Here is a 21,249-nt window from a genome sequence, read left to right as displayed (position 1 = left end):
ACACCAACATCCGGTCAACCTTGACCTGTTGGTTCATCATTCCTAGCATCTGGTCACTCCCTTGACCTGCTAGAATTCTCCACCAAGTGTTCGGTCAATCCCTTTGACCTACTTGGGCTTTCCTCTTCGTGCCAAGTATCCGATCACTCCCTTGATCTACTTGGACTTCCCAACACCAGATGTCCGATCACCCTTGATCCATCTGGATTTTTCCTTGCCCGACTTCACTCACCAGGACTTTCACCTAGCTTCACTTACTAGGGTTTTTACCTGGCTTCACTCACCAGGATTTCCAATCTGCCTGGCTTCACTCACCAGGACTTCCAAACTGCCTGGCTCCACTCACCAGGACTTTCCCGAATGCCTGGCTTCACTCACCAGGACTTCCACTTTCACCTAGCTTCACTCGCTAGGATTTTCACCTGGCTTCACTCACCAGGACTTTCCACATCCGGTCCAGAGAATGAGCTACCGAGCCCTCTCTGACCACAGTCCGGAGAACGAGCTACCGAGCCCTCTCCGACTTCCATCCGGTCCAGAGAACGAGCTCCCTAGCCCTCTCTGACCACTGTCCGGAGAACGAGCTACCGAGCCCTCTCCGTCTTCCCATGTCAAGTTTCCATACTTGGACTTCTCCGTGCCAAGCTCCCTGCTTGGACTTTTCCCATGCCAAGCTCCCTGCTTGGACTTTTCCCGTGCCAAGCTCCCTGCTTGGACTTTTCCGAGTCAGGTCACCTCACCTCGGGTCAACCAGGTCAACCTTGACCACGAGTTGCACCCACAATCTCCCAAGCTTGTATCCTTGTCAAACATCAAGATACAACTTTTCTGTTCACGTCAAACATCGTCATAACTCGTCAAACATCAAAACATAACTCGAGTCAAGTCAACTCGAGTCTGGTCAACCAGGTCAACCTTGACCTAAGGTTGCACCAACAGTTAGGTCTCGTGGACCCAACTGGACTTTAACTGGTTGTCAGGTCCCACGGATCCAACCAGACTTCCCGCCATATATCGAGTCCCATGGACCTATTTGGACTTCGTACCAGCTATCAGGTTCCGCTGACCTAGTTGGATTTCAGCCTGATGTCAGGTCCTTCAGATCTGTCAACTCCTACGCACTTAGTAAAGCAATTAGCCCACGAAACACTCTAACTTTAATCCACTTATCATTCATTAAAATCTGAGTTAGATCATTAGCGCAAATTGCACCAATAGAACTGACACATATTGTTCCCTCTATGGGGAATACGTTCTCACCTACTTCTCTCAAGAGAGTTTACCTGATGCCAAACCGATCCTTCAGACCATTTGAACTTTTGCTCAGCATCCGAGACTTCAAGACTTTCTACTGGACATCCGAACCTTGACCCGTCCAGTCTTTCGTCCGGTGTCTGTCACCACCAGGACTTTCACCTAGTGCTTGTAACTCCCAGGACTTTCACCTAGTGTCCTCGACCCTAGAATTTTTGCCTAACATCCTCGACTTATCAAGACTTTATCCAGTTCCACGGAAGAGGACCTCCTTGCCTAACCGTAATTATGATTTTTCACCTGCCTAGTGTTCACTAGGACTTTTTTTTTGTCTATCTTCAACTAGGACTTTCACCTTGCCTAAGATCACTTAGGACTTTCTCGCACACTTATTTAGACTTGTTAGAATAACAATAAACCTTAACTTTGAACCTTTTATCATTATCAAAACTTAGGTTCGATCTGGTGTTTCCTACACCAACAACAAATAATGGAAAATAACTCAAATAACTTGAAAAGACATTCAAACTTGGGTGGGACCAGCTGCCAGGACCTCTGAGTGAAACGACACATCCTACCTGCTAACCTAGAAGTCAAAGAAAAGTGAGGGGTAATGAGTACAATGACTAAATGAGTATAAGAAAGATAATGCATGAACAATATAGTGTAAGAGATTAAAGGAAGTAGTCTTAGGTAATAATACTTATTATAAAAGTAAGAGTATCGATATAATCATATGCTAATAAAAGCATAAACAACTATATAACCCTCTATTAACCTGCTCAGTCAGGTATAGCAGTAAATCGAGAGTACATACAGTACATTCAAAACCACCTATATAAAATAAATACATAACAAGTATATAACAAGTCTTGATTGCGCGCAACACATGCTACCACAAATGAGTCTCATGGATAGTTAAGATATATAAATAGTCACTATTTGAGGGAGAATATTCTACTATGGATGTTCCCGTGTGTTGACAGCATGAGATAGCTATATAGCTCCTTAGCCACTAACTGTAGGAGAAATGCTTTATCACGAATGGTCCCATGGGTAGTCAAAGTATGTAAACTGTTATTGTCTGGTTGGCGGAGATACTGGGGACGAGCGTATTCACCTTTTGCCATCATTTTAATTGTTTTCAAGTCAAAGGTCTACCTCGAGTTCGAGTAATCGATTAGATTTCTTGTTTGTATAATAGAAATTGCTTAATTGAATGAAGATCTATCCATCAATTTATTGAACTACGATTTAATTAATCAATAATTACATCAGTAAATTAATTAATTCAGTGATTGATATAATTAATTTACCTATCATTACATTATACAATTAATTATTCTATTACTTCATTAATTAGTAAAATGCATTAATTATCTAATTTAATTACTCTACGTATAATTCAGTCTAACAGTTAATCATTCTACAAGGTTATTGCTTAGCCAATTTAATCCATTAATCCATTAGTTAATTAACTAATTAATCCATTAATTAAATCAACCAATTAAGTGGTAACTTATTTAAATAACACCACAGTTAATTAATTACTCAAATACATAAATATACAAATAATTAGTTATAACAATTTATCAACTTATCAGCTAAATAATTAATCCTGTTAACCAAATGGTAAGTAATTAACTCATTAACAAAGAGTATTTATTCAATTATTCCACACTTACATGACTCCATTTGAGTTGATTGATCAGGAATTAACCATTAATTAATCAACCACTTAATCTTAATCTGGTATCGTAGTATGAACAATAGTCTCAATCCCTTAACCATAAGTTAATGGATCATTAATCCATCCCAAATTTCCAATTAAATCCTACATTTTAGCATAGCTAAAATCAAATAAATCTCATTGTTACTGTAGTTACTAGCGGTGGTTCTCGGCGCGAATTCAGGAGAATAGTGGCAGCTTTGCCGACGGGTTGCAGCATCGCACGACCAAGCGGTAGGAGGGATGGTATCCGATCAACCAGCAGCGATGATGCGGTTGTGGCAATATTGGGACAGCGGCTGCTGACCGATCGATGACAGTCGTGATTGCTCATGATGGTTTTACTCTCAAGACAAAAGGCGGCACGCTACTGGTCGCTCCGGCGGTGGAGTGAATCGGCGGAACAACATCGAGAGTGTGTATGGGAGGGCGGTGGAGGAGACCACGACAGTCCCGGGGGCAACGGTTGTTCCCGACGACGTTTGCTTCTGCTTGGCCAACTGATGGCCGACAACGACATTGGGGGTGGAGAGGGACGCCCAGCGGTGGGAGGCGGCGATGACGACACACGGTGAGATACGGGTCGCGCAAGAGAGTACGGTACGAGAGAGGGAAAGGGAATCGACGAAGAAGGAATTAAAAGCTTAGGGTACATTTGATTTGACGTACATTTTCTAAAAAATAAAAAATGATTTTTAGATATTTTTTTATTTTTTCTAAAAATTTTTATATATATTTTTTTAAAAAACAGACAATAAAATCAAACATTATTCTTTAAAAACACATATTTTCTAAAAAATAAAAATAGAAAATGCACAAATCAAACATACCCTTATATTTTTAACTTTCAAACTTAGGATTAAGTCTCAATCAACTCCCCTAATTGATATATCCAATAAAATATACTTAAAAATTTATTTTATATATATATATATATATATACTAAAATTTAAATACATCATTTATATGCTAAAATTTAAATCTCATGATTACTAGCTATCAGTAGATTGATAAAATATGAAAAAAAATATTTAGACCCGTCAAATTTTAATATTATAATACTTTATATTTTAACAACCGCAGGCTATAATAACTAAGAAGAAAATGGACAGGTGAATTATACGGGATATCAGTCTCACGATTCGACCCTCAATTTTCAATCTCTGACAATTCACGGTGCCGTGAGGGGCGACACTCGCGTAATCGGGCATCAGAAAGTCGTGGCTCGAGGCAGTAACCCAAAACCGATCCGCTTCTCCATCATCAGGAGGGGTAGAAGATGCGCCTGCAGTCGTTCGATGAGAGATTTCGACGGTTACTACAAATCCCTCAATTTCTTCTACTATCCGACGGAGCCGTACCACTGCCACGCGGTTCTTCGATCCGGCTCCTCGATATCTTTGCTCTTGCCCTCGCTGTTCCTCCCTCTCTCTGCTCTTCCTTACCTTCACTGCTCGTTCTCGACTTCGCTCTCTCATCCCTTCGTAATGGCGTCTCCCGGTGAATCAGGTGCGCTCACTGCCCCTTCGGGCTTCTAACATTAGTTGCTTAAATTTCTCTTTCCAGACTTGGATCTCGATTTATTCATGGGGATTTACAATTTCTATTAACATCCTGACGGCAACCTATAAATTTTCAAGAATACAGGTCCAAAGTTTATGTGTGTCATTCACTTCTTGTATTCTTATTCCCCCCCTACTTGACATCATGCTTTTCTGATCACTGCAGTCGGATCTCTGGAAAATAAATCTGATTGATGAAGTGGGCAAATTTGGCGTCTTTCTTGACTTTTTTCTAGAATTTGGGCTTAAATTTGAAGCTCAGTCTGGGCTTTTTTATGTGCTGAATTAAGGTGGAACAAGGTCTGATTTAAACTATGAAAAACTTACAAGTAAAAAAAAATAGTAATAATGATTACTTACAAGTAGTTTCGATCATTTTAGTGTTTATTGTTTCCTCACTGTATAATTTGGGTCCTCCGTTGTTTGAAAAATCTTGAATTGTGTTTGTTATACCTTCTTAATGTGCAGCTATGCTATGGTGATAAACTTGTTTGACTGTTTTGACAAACTGGTACAGTTATTTCACATGGTAATCTCGATACAACACACTGCCTGGACAATGTTGTTTTAAGTGCTTTAATTCTTCCTTCTGACTGCTATTGAAGTTTGTTCTGTCATACCACTGATAGATGGGTAAAGTTATTTCTCTTATTATAAAACTCATGAGCATCTAATGTTAATCAAGTACATACTGTAGGAAGCAGAATATGTACTTCAGACGAAGCTATTAAGAATCAGGCTGAACCTCCCAGTTTGCAGGAGCAACATGATGATAGTGGTAAGTCCGTGAGAAATATGTATTTAGTTATCCTACGTTGCTGATGTGAAAAATTATAGGACTGTGATATAATCTGTCATACTTTACAGTTTAGGATGTTGGTCAGTGAGGAAAAAACACAAAAAGTTAGTGTAGCATTTTAAAAATTCTTAGATAGGCTTATGAAGTTGCTCAAAAACACAGAAACAGTGATCCTTCTATTTGGGAGTAATTAGGTGCATCTCTAATAGATGATAAAATAATAAAAATATATTAAGATCTTATGCACGTTCAAATGCTACTAATAAATGGTATAGCTAGAAGCCTAGAACACATGCAATTGGTGAGAATTAAAGGTGTGATGACATTGAGAGACCAAAGAAAACATAAGGTTAAGTAATTAAATGGTTTGGAACATTTCAATGTTACAAATAGCATTACATAGGCTTAGTGGAGAGATAAGATCCATTCAGTTGACCAAAGCATTTAAAACTAACATGATTTGATGATGACGATGACCACATGTTTTGCAATATGTGCTTATTCCCCGTTTCCATTCATACTTCTGTTAACTTGTGCTGTACCACAGTCATTTAGTTATATTAGTTCAATAAAGTTGTGCTTCTTTTACAAGTATAGGACTTGACACATTTTGGTTTTGATTTCAGATAGAAAAGCTCGCATTGAGGAAGTTTGGAAGAAAATGAACAGTGGGATGCCCCTCAAGGACCTCAAATCCTTAGTGAATAAGCCCAATTCAACTGGAAGTATAAAGACAAAAACAACAACTCCTGTAATGATGCTAATGTTTCTTTGCCATCTAATCTCAAAGTGAATTTATTCCAATTTTTCCTAACTTCCAATTGCTCTTGTTTTATTGGGATCTCATAGAGCTGGATGTTCCGACTTGGAATTGCACCTGCAAAGGCACCAGCTGCTACATCAACGCTGGGAAAGAGACCAGAAAGCTCATTTAATGGATCAATGGAAGAAGCTAAGAAACTTGCAGCAGCTGCTCTTTTGGCTGCCAAGGATGCTGGATTATCTACAATTGCTGGAAGGGGAAAAGTTGAAGTATGCATATTTTCTCTATTCTGCATTTTGAGGTACTAGCAAGCGATTCCATGCAGCAGCTCGTCAGTTAACAACATAGTGCCAAGGTGGTAGGTGCGAGTCTAAGCGGGGGCTTAGGTGGCCTACATTGGAATATTATTAAAATATGGTTACGTATATATCATATTACATTGGAATATTATTAAAATATGGTTACGTATATATCATATTACAAGAACAAATACTAAAACCACTAAACACACAACCACAAAATATATACAATTAATAGAAAAAATCACAATTAAACATAAAATTCTTAATGATACATCAATGTTGCAGGAAAACACATAGCGAATTCAAATTAATGTCATAACTACAATATCTAAATATAGAAAAGATTACTAGTGTGATACACTCAAGTTTGTAATAAAATAACTTTAAGTGAATAATGATGGGCAGGAATCAAGTCTAGTCCTCTCTAAGAGGAGAAAAGGACAGCCCGGTGCATGAAGCTTCTGTCAATGTGGGATCTCGGTGAAGGGTCTATTGTACGCAATCTTATCTAACTTTGCAAGAGGTTGTTTCTAAACTCGAACCTGTGACCTCTACGTCATATGACAACAACTTTACTGTTGTGCCATAGGCTCCTCTCTAAGCTGAAAAAAGCTATCAAAAAAGTCCTAATTTAATTCCTTCTGATCACCCTCCTCTCTTTCTTCCTTAGAATTAATCTCTTCTTCTATAAAGGGACCAACTAGTTTCAAGTTTCTTCTTACTTGAGAAAGCTCATTAGCCCTTAGTCTTCTGCAATTATATCCCATGTCAAGCTTGATCCAAGAACTATTTCTTCTTACATCTTCATTCACCTAATTTCTAGTGAAATCTTTTTGACTCTAAAAGAGCCTATCTCTTCTCATTTTTGCAATTCTTCAAGCTTGCATTAAATTGGACATATATTAGATTATTTATCTTCTTCACAAATAGTCCTTCTGACCACTTGATATAGTGCTACCAGTGTCAGAATCAGTGTTGAAGGTGTGCCAAAAGAGGAGAAAGTGCTAGTGTCGGAGGAAGAGGAACAAGAGGAATATGAGTGTCAGAGGTGTGTCGGAAGGGAGCGCTAGTATCGGAGGAAGAGAAAGGAGAAGATGAAGAACTTAGAGAAAGAGAAAGAAGAGAAGTAGGAGGAAGTGTACGTAGATATTTCAGTATGGCTAGAGGAGGAGGTACTGCTTTAGTTTCAACACGAAGGAGGAGGAAGCTAGGTTTGGCGAGAGGAAGCCCTGAACCATGAATCATGTGCTGGCCGACGGGTAGAATGAAAAATTTTGTTGATATGGTAATGCAAAGAAGGAATTAAATCATTATAATAGGCAACCCTTGAAGAAAAATAAATTGAAGATAATTCCAAATTAACACTTCAACAATACAAGGAAACAAATTAAAGTATAAAGTGACGGTAATAATTAGAGATTTGATTTGTTTGTTATTTGCTAATTAGCAGCGTTTAAAATCTCATTCCGTGCCATTCGGCATGGACGGATTTTATCGTTCTATGATGGGAATGAAACTGTCACCCGTACACGGTAATTTCGAGTGTCATCACGTGCATCATGCGGGATAAACGGAATCGAGCGCCCGTCGCGCAACGACATGCGCGAGAAGGAATCGAAAACATGACAGATTAATTAAAAGAAACCTATATAAAGCCAGGGAGGTGCTCGCTTGGCTGCGCCTATATAAACCTATATTCCGACTGCTACAACATAGCTATTAAAGGTGCTCGCTTGGTCGCGCCTACGAGCAAGTCATGGTTGGGCAAGCCACTTGTGCCTGGGTAGTGATCTAGACACATTGCTTGAAAGAAATGTGCTTAAGTGCGTGCCTTGTGAGAGGCGATTGGCACATTTGAGGCATGATTTTTCTCGCCTGATTCAAGCAAGATGTATGGATGCCAATCAGGTCCCAAAACACTTTTAAAGCCCAACCCATGCCTTTAATTAGCCTTTTTATTAATTACGTAGCATACATGCAACACTTATTTCTATGTGTGACATTGTCGATTCTATTTCTTTGGATAAGATAGGCGTAGCAATGAATGGTTAATGGGGGATTAAATGATAGCACTGATGATGAAAATGATGTAGTATTTAATGATGTCAGTTTGACTCGGAGTGCAGTTGCCGTACATTTTTAGATCTTGGGCTTCATTTTCTTCAAAGGAAGTAAGGGCAACTATATCAAAAACAACGAAGATAAGATCTTCTACAAGTCAATTTTTTGATGAAGACGAGGAAAAAATTGGTATTGAGGAAATTGATGAAGATTCAACTTCGGCCGAACACAAATATGAAACATTGGCGATAATGATAATTATATGATTGAGGAAGATGATGAAATTTTAATGATTTAGATATTTGAATTTTTTTTCTTTAATTTGAATTATGCATATAACGAATTTATTTGCTAGTGAATTTTATATTTACATTATTGTTTAATATTTTATGGATTATAGTTTTGTTAGTGAAATATTTTGATAGAAATTCCCTATATATATTTGAATTGTAAAAATTTATACCAGTGCCTTTCTTGGATAAGGCATGTGCTTCACCTTGTGTCGTGCGCCTTAGACCTTACAACACCTATGCGCTTTTGGGTGTTTCACGCCTTAAATAACTATGTTACAATAGTTCATGCAATGTGAGTTCCAAGAGGCTTTCTTCCTTTCATTTGAGTTTTAAATCTTGCTATCCATTAGTGAGGTAAACTAAAGCTCGCTTTAAAGAGTGAATTCCTGAAGTGAATGAGTTTGAGCCTTGAATTGTAGCTAAAATGACAATGGCATGACGCCCCTTCGATCGAGGGATTTGCTGCTCATATTGAAATCATTTATGACAAACTTGGAGTAGATTAAGAGGCATGGACTGCCTAACATAAGAGGAAAACTTATCCTTTTTCTTCTGAGTTCGAATGAAGTTCATTCCATTCATTTCATGATTTGTTTGCTAGCAGAAGGGACTAGTATAATTGTTAAGTTGGTGCTCTATTAAAAATTTGTTAGTTGGTATACGTTCCCGTTGAAAAGACTAGGAAGGAATGTCTACTAAGGAAAGGAACAATTGAACTTTCTTTGGATAAAAGGAGTACTTGACCGCGGGAGCTATTGAGAAGGCAATGTATGACTCTAATAGAACTTTGACAATTGCTCTAGGAGATAGAGAGGGAAAGGGCACGAAATCCAACTTAAGCAAATGACTCGGGCTCGAATAAAACAATAGCTATGCATTAAGTATTAAAATTTTATTTCAGCTCAATTACTCGTCTTGGGCACCAACACCCGCTTTAATTAGTTAATAGTTCGGTCCGGTTACTTCACCTCTTTCTCCATAGTTCATTCTTTAAGAGGCACAAACACGAGCCTCTGATAAAAAGAGTATAAGATGAAGTTGGATTTCCGATAGAGCTCGAGATAAGTAGCAACGTCTGAGATATCAAGGAGTCTATCAGTCTTACTTCTTAAATTCCCTTGGCTTAGTGAGTATAAGATGTTTCGGTATTTTTCTAAGATTAGTAATTCCCTTGGCTTAGTGAGTATAAGATGTTTCAGTATTTTTCTAAGATTAGTTGTTTTCCTTAGCTCCCCAATAGGGTACATAGAGGAAGCAAACTTAAAGTAAGGGGGCGATCATAGGTTTAGAATGAATGGCCCAAAGCACGATTGTTATTGTACTTGATTGTTAATGTTAGGGAGAGGGACAATTTGCTCAACTGTTAGGAAGGGGGATGATCGTATGTTCACAGGTAGAGTGAATGTCCCAAAGTCATTCATGACTATTGTTGGGCTTTACCGTTAATGTTAGGGCATCCTAAGATGACTCGGTCGTTAGGGGGAGAGAGAGGGGCGCTCCTTTTGATTAGCTCGATCGTTAGGGCATATGTAAGGATAAACTCGACTCTCAAGGAGAGAGTGGAATGACTAGTAGTAGAGTGAATGACCCAAAGCCATTCATGATTGTTGTTGGGCTCAACCAATAGTGTTAGGGAGAGGGACGATTGTGCTTGAGCATTAGGGTGCGTTTGATTTAAGTTATTATACAAAACCTTGATTACATGAGGGAACCAAGGTTATGGAGAATAAAACATAACTTTAATGTTATTTGGTTCAACTTAGGTTATGCAGCCACCTAATTTAACATTTACTAATTTACCCTTGTCATTGACGTTTTGTCGTGGAACCAAGACCATACATCACTGCTCCCCGCAATCCCTTCGCCTTCTGGGCCTCCTCTTCTTCATTTATTCCTCATCCGATGATAGTAGTGACGATGGAGCCAAGGGGAGGAGTAGGCGGAAGTCAAGGGCAGCGAAGATCTCCCTTTCCATGCGGAGGAGCAGGCAAAGAAGTTGAGGTCGAGAGCGCCGAGCCACCTCTACCTCCGCTGTCGGATGAGCCCCCTCAGAGAAAGTATAATCGTAACTATTTCACCAAGCTCCCTGCATTACAATCCAGCCCGCTCAAGAACTCAAAAGAAACACAGATCGAAAAATCCTACCTTTATAAACCAAATTGTCAACAAAAGAAGTAGACAGAAAAGAGAGAGAGAGGGAGAATACTAGTCAAGTTGGCAAAAGACGACTGCGCTCACCTAGCACCCCCGTCAATCTGTCCTAGGGCCAACATTAAGGAGGTAAATCACAGGTGACTACTTGCCCTTGGAATAGTGATTGACGCATGAGGGACCGCTGCTAGGAGAATACTAGTCAAGGTTACTCAAGACGAGGTATTCTGGGCGGCGATGTTACCAGCTACAGCAAGAGGAATGCCGTGAGGAACGCCGAGATGCCCACCCTAGAGCTCTTCCCCCTTATTGCACACAGCAGAGTCCGAACCTATCCTCCGCAGCACTCCACCTGAGGATCAAGGGTGGGATCAAGAGGACCTAGCTACAACGAAAGGTGAAGGGTGGTGGAACAGAGAAAGTGTTGAGTGTGTGCCATAGAAGAGAATACCTTTCCATGTGGAGGAGCAGGCGGGATGACATTGCGTCGCATGGGGGCAAAGACGATTTGCGTGGGGGCGTCATTGGGGGCGATGATGATCTGTTCCTCCACCTGTGTCACGTCATGTGGGGACGTCGTTATAATTTTTTTTTGTTAACCCTCGGAATTACACAAAACCTATGAATTTCGAGGTAATTAGATTTCGGATTTTTGCCCCCATTTGTGATATGGCAGCATGTTTCATTACTTGAGAATCACCCATTACCTGAACCAAACAGGGTTAAACAATATAACCTTGAGTCGATGACCAAGGTTATCAACGATAACCCCAAATCAAACACACCCTTAGTGTATTTGTAATGATGGGCTTGACCGTTGGGGGGAGAGAGGGACTACTAATAGAAGAGTGAATGGTCCAAAACCATTTACCACTTTTGCTAGGTTAAACTGATAAGGGCATCCATAAGGATAAGCTTGATCATTAGGGAGAGAGACGCCTTTTGTTGGGCTCAAGCACATTTTTCCACTGGTACTATGATAGAAGGAATGGATTCAGTGGGGATGGGAAAAGAATCCAAAGCAGAAGCCGCAGGCACAAGAAAAGAACTTTGATATGCTACAACTGACTTATAACTAAGATTGAGCTGTCCAGTGAGAAAACTTTCCATGTGAGTAAATTCCTATTGTTGCTGAAGTTGATTAAGAGACTCGGGGTCGTACGGGAAGTTCATATGCTGTGCGAGGTTTGAGTCCAACTCCTTTTGTTCCATCCTTATCCATATGTTCTTAGGTCTTTATGGAAAGAGGTACTCTTCTTTATACTCTTTCTATTCATTATTCACCGTATATTAATCATGCATCTTCAATGAGGACTTCTTAACTTGAGTCTCCTTAGTTCTTTTGTGAAAGTGGATCGAGAAAGCACCGCCTAGTAGATCTTCATCTCGAGTGGGTTATGGTCCCACTTAGCCAGTCAATGGTTTCCCTAAGATCCTTTCCTAAAAGCTCTTGAATACACTTAAGAAAGGAGTTAAATTGAAGTGCAAGTCGAAGAAACATCTATATGCTCAACACATGCTACTATGCAACTCAAGTAGCTACTTAAGATAGGCACCAACTTACATAAGAGGGGCACGAAGTGAAAAAATTAAATATGTGCCCAACCCAAACTCATGGGAACCTTCACCATCACTCGATCTACATACAATTTAATAGCACCAACTTAACAATGAAAGTCTCAAGTGCATCCTGATACTTTGAATGAGATCAATGCTTCTGTTGTTATTGGGCGTCTAGACCAAGTTTGCACTCAACTCATTTCCCAAAGCCATTGTTATCACATATTCAACCTACAGTCGCGAATGGTTTTGAGCCATTCACTCTACTCCTAACGGTCGAGCTATCCAATGATACCTCTCCTTTGATTCGAATATCTAGATGTTATAACGTTCCTCGCACTCCACCATCACTCTCCAAGGCAAGGGCAGAAGCTTAACTATTTAATGTGTCCCAAGAAAGCCAACTTCAGGTATTAGATCTAAAGCATAGGCACCAAACTTTCTTCTATATATAATCAATCCCGAGAAATTTCTCATAGGGAAGATGAAACCATAAGACTCTTGGGAAGGCGGATTCACAGGGAGAAGGTATTGAACCCTACATATAATCAATTATTATTTTATTTCTAATTATTTGCCAACATTTGGATTCACGACTATTTTCATAATCTTTTATCATAATTTTAAAATAATTTTTAATTATCATTTTTTGTAGTATTTTTATCAATAAACCTGTTAGCAATAATATATTTCTGATAAAATCATAACCAATAAATCCAATAAAAAATAAATAACTAGTAAGTTTATCTGACTATGAGCTAACAGGCCTCACCAATGGTATACAATAATACAATGTTCTTGCAAATAAATATTGACTGCACATGACCCCTCGCGATCACATCGTCTCGTGGGTGGTGAGGTACTCTAGTATAAGACTACTTAGAGTTTTTGCTTTTTAATATTTCTAATCCACTAAAAAGTAAATAATTAAAGTCAATATCTTCAAAATACAATAACATTAGCCAATGTATGGGGTTAAAGCCTTCATCAGCGATATATAATAATATAGTGCCCTTGTGCAAATAAATCGTGACCACGTGCGACCTCTCACTACCACATTCCCTTGTGGGTGATAACATACTCTGGTATGAGGCTAGACTTCTCACTTTTTATTTTTTTTTCATTTAAAATCATTATTGTTTTACTATATATGTTTACATCCTATTAATTGTGCTCAGAGTTTATATGCTATTAGTTAGTCTAAATGACCAACCTAAATGAATTACTCTTTTATTACCAGTTATGCTAATTTACTATATATTAATATGTGGTTGTTATGTATCAGCTATAAAACATAAAATACAAGTATCATATCCACTAAGTAGTATAAAAGGTGAGCAATTCTAAGGGTTAAGCACCAAGAGAAGAGTAAATTAAAGCATCTATTTTAATTTTTAAAACAACTCATGAAAAGTGGCAATTATTCAACACCTAATCGATTACTTTATCTTAAAACTCATTCCACTATTTTTAATCCCCTTTTTTTAAAACAGTTACACAAGCACATGAGTAATCATTTTATCTATTTTTCATGCTCAATAAATTATGTAGTGAGTTAAAGGATAGAATTTACCCACATCTATGTATAGTAAAAAAAACTCTGTCAACAAATCAACATGCTTCACTCAAATTTGTATCTCAATCGAAGATCCTCCAACCCGGCACAAGTTGAACTCCACAAAATGCCCCGAAAACACCTCCAAAATCCTCACCAAGGGACATGGGCTGCTGGAAATATCCTTTCACCTGCTGCCACAAATTGAAAAGTACGACCACAACACCAAAACAATGAAAAAGAACTAACAAATCCGCACCTTATACACTCCCTGGAAACAATTAATGTTGCTAGTGATCTCTACGACCAAAATTCATAGATGGGGATGCTGGATACTCTTGCAATCTCTGCACAATCAAGGAGCACTTCACATGATTTGAACATCTTTGTATCATTTTTCAGCAGAGCAGCGTTGTGTTTATAGATCAGGTAGGTGGTTTATCAGCAACCTTGAGAATTAATATTTAAGCATGGACAAAGAAACAACACACAAAAGATAGCACTATTTATCAGAGAGACAACCTGAACTTAGCACTGTGATTGGATGGAGAAGAGAAAACTGTATCTAAATGGAGAAGAGAAATCTGTGTGTGTGAGAGGTAAAAGGTGGGGCGTTTGGCAGATAAGCAGGGAGCAGCTGTTTGGAGCAGTTGCTGCAAGAGAAGGAAAAGGAAGGTAAGGAAAGGGAAGGAGGAAGGAAGAGGTGGGCGGTGTCGCTCATTGCAGATGTGAGGGTTTGCTGCGAACTTGCAATGATTGTGCATGAGGGAGTGAGAACGTGGGACAAAAGAGAGAGAATAAAGAATATAACTCAGAAAAATTTCTAATCGCTCAACAGGATTGAATTGGGTTATTCCAACTTAAAAATTTGATTTCAGTCATAAATTGGTCAAAACAAATCCAAATTAACTTTAGTTTGAACCTATGTGATTTAATCACCATGTCTACTTGACGGGTTCAATCCGAACTCATTTCGACTTTACTCAACTCCCAAATCAAATTTAGATCTGGTTCAATTTATTGTCCTAATTTTAATGATATTAATATCTGTAAAAATAAAATAAGTAAATAAATAAATATATAAATTTTAAAATGTGGGAAAATTAAATGAAAAATTCAGTATCTAACACGACCTATGACACATCTTATGTGTCGCACCTGAATGACTTGACTAAACTATCTCTTTAAGTGAGCTAGTGGGCAAGCCTATATAAGAATGAGTTGTGTCTAGAATCCTCACAGCAATGAGCTTCTAAGTACTTAAACTAGAGTCGACATTAGTCAAGATAAGCCTTGATCTAGTTTCACCCTTAACCAAGAAACCCTTGGAATGGATACTCCTCACCCAGGAACACCATTAATTGTGCTTGACTTACTCTAATTTATGAAGATCATCTTGGGTAAACTACCATCGTTGCTAGATACCATTTAGTCAACAATTACAATACAAGATAATGAATAACTTCTAGATGCCACCTTGAGTCATGGAAATAATCTTTTGCAATGCATGGTAAGACTGCATACGATAGATCTATTGTGGTATGATTTATCCCAAGTAGAGTTTCATGCACTGAGCTGTCCTTTACTCAACTCACCTTTAAAGATAAGGATAAAATTTTATGTGAGAAGACTATTACTTAAGAGAGCTTTCACTCTGGAACTTTGTACACGAAAGTAAAAGAATTACAAAAGAGAGCTTGGAGAGTAAGCAATTTAGCAAAGTATCTTTCCTATGAATTAATGTACATTTTGTAGCCAACATGCCTTCTATTTATGGCCTTCACCTAATCCTTCAAGCTGCCGCTAGAAACTTCTATTCTATCATAGATCATTGCTCCTTAGCATTAGTCGACTGGTTGCAGGCGACTATTAGCCGATTGCTCAGTCGAATGGCACAAATAGGAGTAAAGAGTGAGCTTCTATTCCATTGATCGTGGGTTAATTGCCCAATAAATCTACTCAAGTATCAATCCATTGCAATTTAAGTTTTAGTCCATTGGAGCACTGACTAAGCCACTTCTAAGACTTTGATCCGAGTCTAATCTAGCCTTTGATTGCCCCAATATACATGTGCACTCACATTTAGCGTTACACAACAAATCTATCAAGTCTGGAGAATAACCTTCTCTATGACAGCTTGAGGTCTTCCTTTTCTGCTATGCTTTCGATTAACCTTGACCTGTTGAGCTTTTTCTTGTCAAGCATCCGATCAACTTTACTCGTCTTGCCAAACATCTAAACAAACTTACTTATATGCCCGGAATTCCTTTTGTCAAATATTCGATCAATCTTGATTTGTCGAGACTTTTTACCATCGTGTGATCTACACCTGCACATTTGTTACAATTTGTCAAATACATGATCTAAGTTAATTCTTTGCCATATATCAAAATTAATTATTCTAACACACTAGCGTCCAATGAAGATGATGTGCCTACATTAGCAATAAATGCAATCCCCTTTTTCTTATTTGACCTTTATTCAATGGGCTTGGCCTCATGAAGCTTCATATTTGTAAACATTTCCTCCAATGTGCTTGCTCCTAAATTCTTAGACATTAAATAAACTTCTTGAAAATCCATTAATTGCATTCCTAACATGTCAGTCAGTGACCTCCACTTTAATAGACATTAGCACATTTTCTAACTACTTGAATCTTAATGTATTTGACCTTCAGTCTCATCATTCTTCATCTTGGATGTATTACGTTGTGTGCTTAAGAGATTTCACTTGGTTAGCTTTGACTCACATGTCCCTTTTCATGTACACTAATAATCTTATCCGAAAAAAATCCTTGTCACTATAGTATTTCCTTGCTTTATCCAATGTCTCTTTTGGAAGGTCATATATTGATTCATAACGTGCTTTTCCATTGGCCATCGATGGATCTTAATATGGTCTAAATTTGTCTATTGGTGGTTTGTAGCTCTTTTTGTTTGCTACCACCATATTGAAATATCTGGCAGTAGGTCTTCTATGTTTTCCAAGAAATGAAATCTCTATCAAAAGTGGGTCGATAACTGATCATTGCACTTTGACTGTGAATTCAAGTCCTTAAACAACTACTTTGATATTCAATGTTGGAATGTGATGGGTTGACTGGGGGGGGGGGGAGCTAAGTGGATACCTGATTTATTATCTTTGTAATTTACAAAAGTGTAATTGTTAAATGACAAATTCATGTGTCTGATGATCAAAGTGATAAATATGTAGTAGAAATAGATAAATACTTAATGCACATGATGCTAATAACAGAGTATAACGCGGTTCAATAAGATTTGTGCTTGTGTGATGCTTAAAGTGCTAAATATGTTGTGGGAAAAAAAATAAACAACAAGTGCAGATGATGCTACCAAGAGAGTATTAACATGGTTCAGATACCAGTCCAATTCCATGGCTTATGATGCATTCTATGTTTATTCAGAATGAATTCACTAAGCCATTTCTTTAAGAGAGGCAATAAGACAAACCTCTACAACACTACAAGAATTAATGATATGCTGGTAAAATCCTCACAACCACAACCAAATACAAATGAGAACAAAAATACAATGCAAATGTTTTCTCATTGTTACTTCTTGATTGCTTGGATGAGCACTAAAATCTTAGTCGGGTCCTTATAGCCCTTGTAGAAGTTCTCATGAAACAGTATTTCAGCACCCTTGAATGACTCGTTTGAAGTTATTTTTATAAGGTTGTTGTTGGCCCCCTTTATTGTCGACTGCCGTTTAATGTGATTAGTCAAGTTTTCGTTGTTGTAACTTTTCATCGATGACTCAATTACAGCTCATCTTGCGGACATGAATCAAAACAAATAGAAACTCATTCATCCTGTTTCTGCCTGAATCAACTGCATAGTTAACTGTTTCATTAGTCAATTGCTAATGCATGTGTCGCCAAAATCTCATATTTGATTAAACCACAATTTTGTGGTCTTAGGTTCGTTAGTTGATTGTCATTGTATTCTAGCCTTATTTAGGCTAGATCTATGTCATACAAAGAGACTTCACACCTCTTGGGCTTCCTCGTTTGCCTAGTGCACGTCGACCTTAACTTACTAGGACTTTTAACCTTGCTTGGAGATCTATTCTCCATGGCTTCCCTTGCCTAGAGACTTCTCGTCTATAAGACTTCACTTATCTAGAGTTCACTCCTTTGGGATTTCAATCTTGCATGACATCTTACCAACCTTGATGTGTAGGCTTAACTATTGCCAAACATTTGGTCTTCCTTGATCTATTTGGACTTCCAGCTGCTTGACATCTAGTCTTCACAATCTCAATGGTTAGTACTTCCATTGCAAAGCATTTGACCTGCTTAGATTTCGTGCCTAACATTTAGTTATCATCAACCTACTAGATATTAGGTCCCCCTTGCCCAACCGGGACTTTCTCTGTCAACAACTGTTGAATTTCTCTGTTTGCCAACTTCCTATTAGATTTTCCCATCCATCGAGATCTATGGGACTTTTATTAATGTCGACTTCCCAAATGCCAACACTTATTTGACTTTCTTATGATCAATACTTGTTGGATTTTCTAAATGCATTACCTATTGTATTTTTTTCGATTGCCAAGTGTCTTGTCAACTTCAACCCATTTGGTTTTCTTCCAAGTCAAGTATCCGATCAACTTTAACCTTCTTGACATCATCAACAATAAAATTGCACAAACATCAATATACAAATCTTGGTCAATTTGAAAGTTACAACTTTGTTGACACACTACTAAAATATAGAAAAAATGTGTTTCACGGGTAACAGTGAGTTAAGGGTCGTCTTTATCTTTTTTGAACCTCCAACAACTAAAGATAAACCACAAACCTAAGACAATCTATTAAATACCCTTTAGGGCTTGATGAAGCTTTCTTAGTTAACATGTAGAAGCTAAATTCTATCAACAATCGATCTATGCTCAAAATAAACCTAAAATTACAATATCAATCCTACATACACCTAAAGTCTGAGTCCACTTTGAAGTTTAATGACCATCTTCAAGTGTAACTTCCTCATGGCTCACCACTTGATCCAAGATCTCCACATGTCTTTCACCCTTTATTATCCTCATCTCAGAGTGAGCTCAGGGATAGATCAACTTGTAGGACATAAAAACATTTATTTTATTATTTTGTTTGAGTTGCTTAAGAGTGTTAGGGACTGCTGCCTAGTATCTTATTCCATTGTCAGTAGATGAACGACTTTGATTGTATCTTGGGGTGCAGAACCGAATCAAACCCATGCAATGGCTGAATTTGTCATTAGGAATTGTTTATTTAATTTTATGTTTTATTAATTGTTTTAAACATTTTGTTGTTGGAATTATTTTGACTATATGTTTAATCACTTGGTTGACTTTTGTTATGTGCAAAATTGTCTCCATATTTCCATAAAACTTTGTTGAAATTGATCCTTTAAATAGAAAACAGATGTAGAGAATTAATACCGACTGAAAGGATTTTTTATGCTCCTATTGAAAGTGATAATTAAATAAATTTTTGAGTAACTGCAAACAATGGCTTACTAATATTTCTGTCAGGAGATTTATAACGTATCTCTTCTTTTCCACTAGATCACTGAGGTACGGGACTTTGCTGGTGAGGAAATCGAGTTCAAGAAATTAGTTGGTGCTGACTCTAAGGAGGCATCTGAGAAGGCTAGAGCATCTAGCACTCCTCCAACTGCATTGGACACTGTTCTAGAGCAGATAAAGAAAAAAACTAAGCTCAGTGTCCTTGATAAAACCAAAAAGGATTGGAATGAGTTTAAGGATGAGAACAAGGGTTTGGAAGAGGAGCTAGATGCGTACAAGAAGAGCTCAAATCAGTATCTGGACAAGGTTTCTTTCTTAGAGAGAACTGACCTTAGAGAATTTGAAAGAGAGAGGGATGCTCGCCTCACATTACAGGCGAGGAGGAGGACAGATATGAGAGAGGATGATTTGTGATGCATCTGTCTACTACATATTGACTACTAGAAGTTTTATTTTGTCTCCATTAGCAACCAAAAGAAATCATTGGAATCAGCATTAAGTCTGCAAAAGGAGAGCATGGTTTTTCTCTATTTTCTTGGTTACAATAGCTTTGCTTTAATCGTCATTATACCTGCAGTTGTGTTGTAAGGCAACAGTGAGAAATCCAAGGAACAGCAATGATGACATGCAACTGCTTGGTTGCTCTGGAACTTGTTATATTCAATGGCAAAAAATTGTGACAAAGTCGATGTGTAATCTGAGTCTTTTCCGTCTCTTCTTGTTGCTGTGGAACTTTTGTGCTATTTTTTATGGCAAAGAGAAAAATTTGTGGCAAACAATCTTTGCTGGTTCAATATGAAGTTTGTAGCTACAAATTTTAGATGTCTAGCTAACTAGTTGTCGAACCGCATAAAATTGATTTGTTATGTTTGTTTAATTTTTTTATATTTTTGTTGCATACTAATTTTAATTTTATATTAGCACAAAAGGAAAGCGTGCATTTTTTTCATCCTCTAGTTATTAATTTTTAAAAAATATCTTAAAAATAATAAAAATGATTTTTTAAAAATTACTATATAATTGTAAATTTTAAAAAGTTATTATATATATATATATATATATATATATATATATATATAATAGAAATTGTAATATAAAGTTAGTAATTCTATGAATAAATATTTTTTAAAAATTAATGCAAATAAATATAACTATACAAACATTTTAATCAAAAATATTATATAGACATTTTTTTATTCAAATTTTAAAATGAATACATAAATTTACTAAGGGTTTAGAGTTTAGGACATGTTTGTAAATCTATGAAAAATTTAAAAAGTTATTAAGTTTATTGATATTTTCAAAATGATCAAATGTAGTCTAATTGGCTAAACTTAACAAATGGGAGAATTTGGCTGCTCAAAATTTTTAAAATCATAAATCATGTTTTGGATATAAATTTAACAAAGACTAGATTCATGGCATTAATGGCTAAGGACATGTAGTTAGATCTGAATTTGAGTGAGTCCGAATCTAAGTTCAAATCTGAGACGTCAATGGGGAGAATTTTAACAAAAATTTAAAAAAGTAAAATTGTAAATTCAAAATTTAAGAGATCATATAATATGTTTTAAATACATTGGAAGAGAGTACTATAAAAATAAGTATCCTACGTATATATATTTTAAATGTAAAGAGGGTACTACAAAAATAAGTATCCTACGTATAAGATTTGGATTGCTTAATGGGCGA

General features: G+C 37.3%; 1 protein-coding gene across 1 annotated transcript; it reads left to right on the top strand.

The window, feature by feature from the left end:
• Positions 1–4,266: 4,266 nt before the first annotated feature.
• LOC121993248 (craniofacial development protein 1-like) lies at positions 4,267–20,365 on the top strand. The gene is made up of 5 exons (XM_042547965.1): positions 4,267–4,492; positions 5,243–5,323; positions 5,971–6,095; positions 6,194–6,376; positions 19,597–20,365. The coding sequence occupies exons 1-5, from the start codon at positions 4,282–4,284 to the stop codon at positions 19,969–19,971; spliced, it is 975 nt and encodes a 324-aa protein (XP_042403899.1). The 5' UTR covers positions 4,267–4,281; the 3' UTR covers positions 19,972–20,365.
• The last annotated feature ends 884 nt before the right edge of the window (positions 20,366–21,249 follow it).

Source organism: Zingiber officinale, chromosome 6B (assembly GCF_018446385.1).
Source record: "Zingiber officinale cultivar Zhangliang chromosome 6B, Zo_v1.1, whole genome shotgun sequence".
Taxonomy (NCBI): domain Eukaryota; kingdom Viridiplantae; phylum Streptophyta; class Magnoliopsida; order Zingiberales; family Zingiberaceae; genus Zingiber; species Zingiber officinale.
Note: the sequence above shows the minus strand (reverse complement) of the source record. Positions and strands in the feature narration are given on the sequence as shown.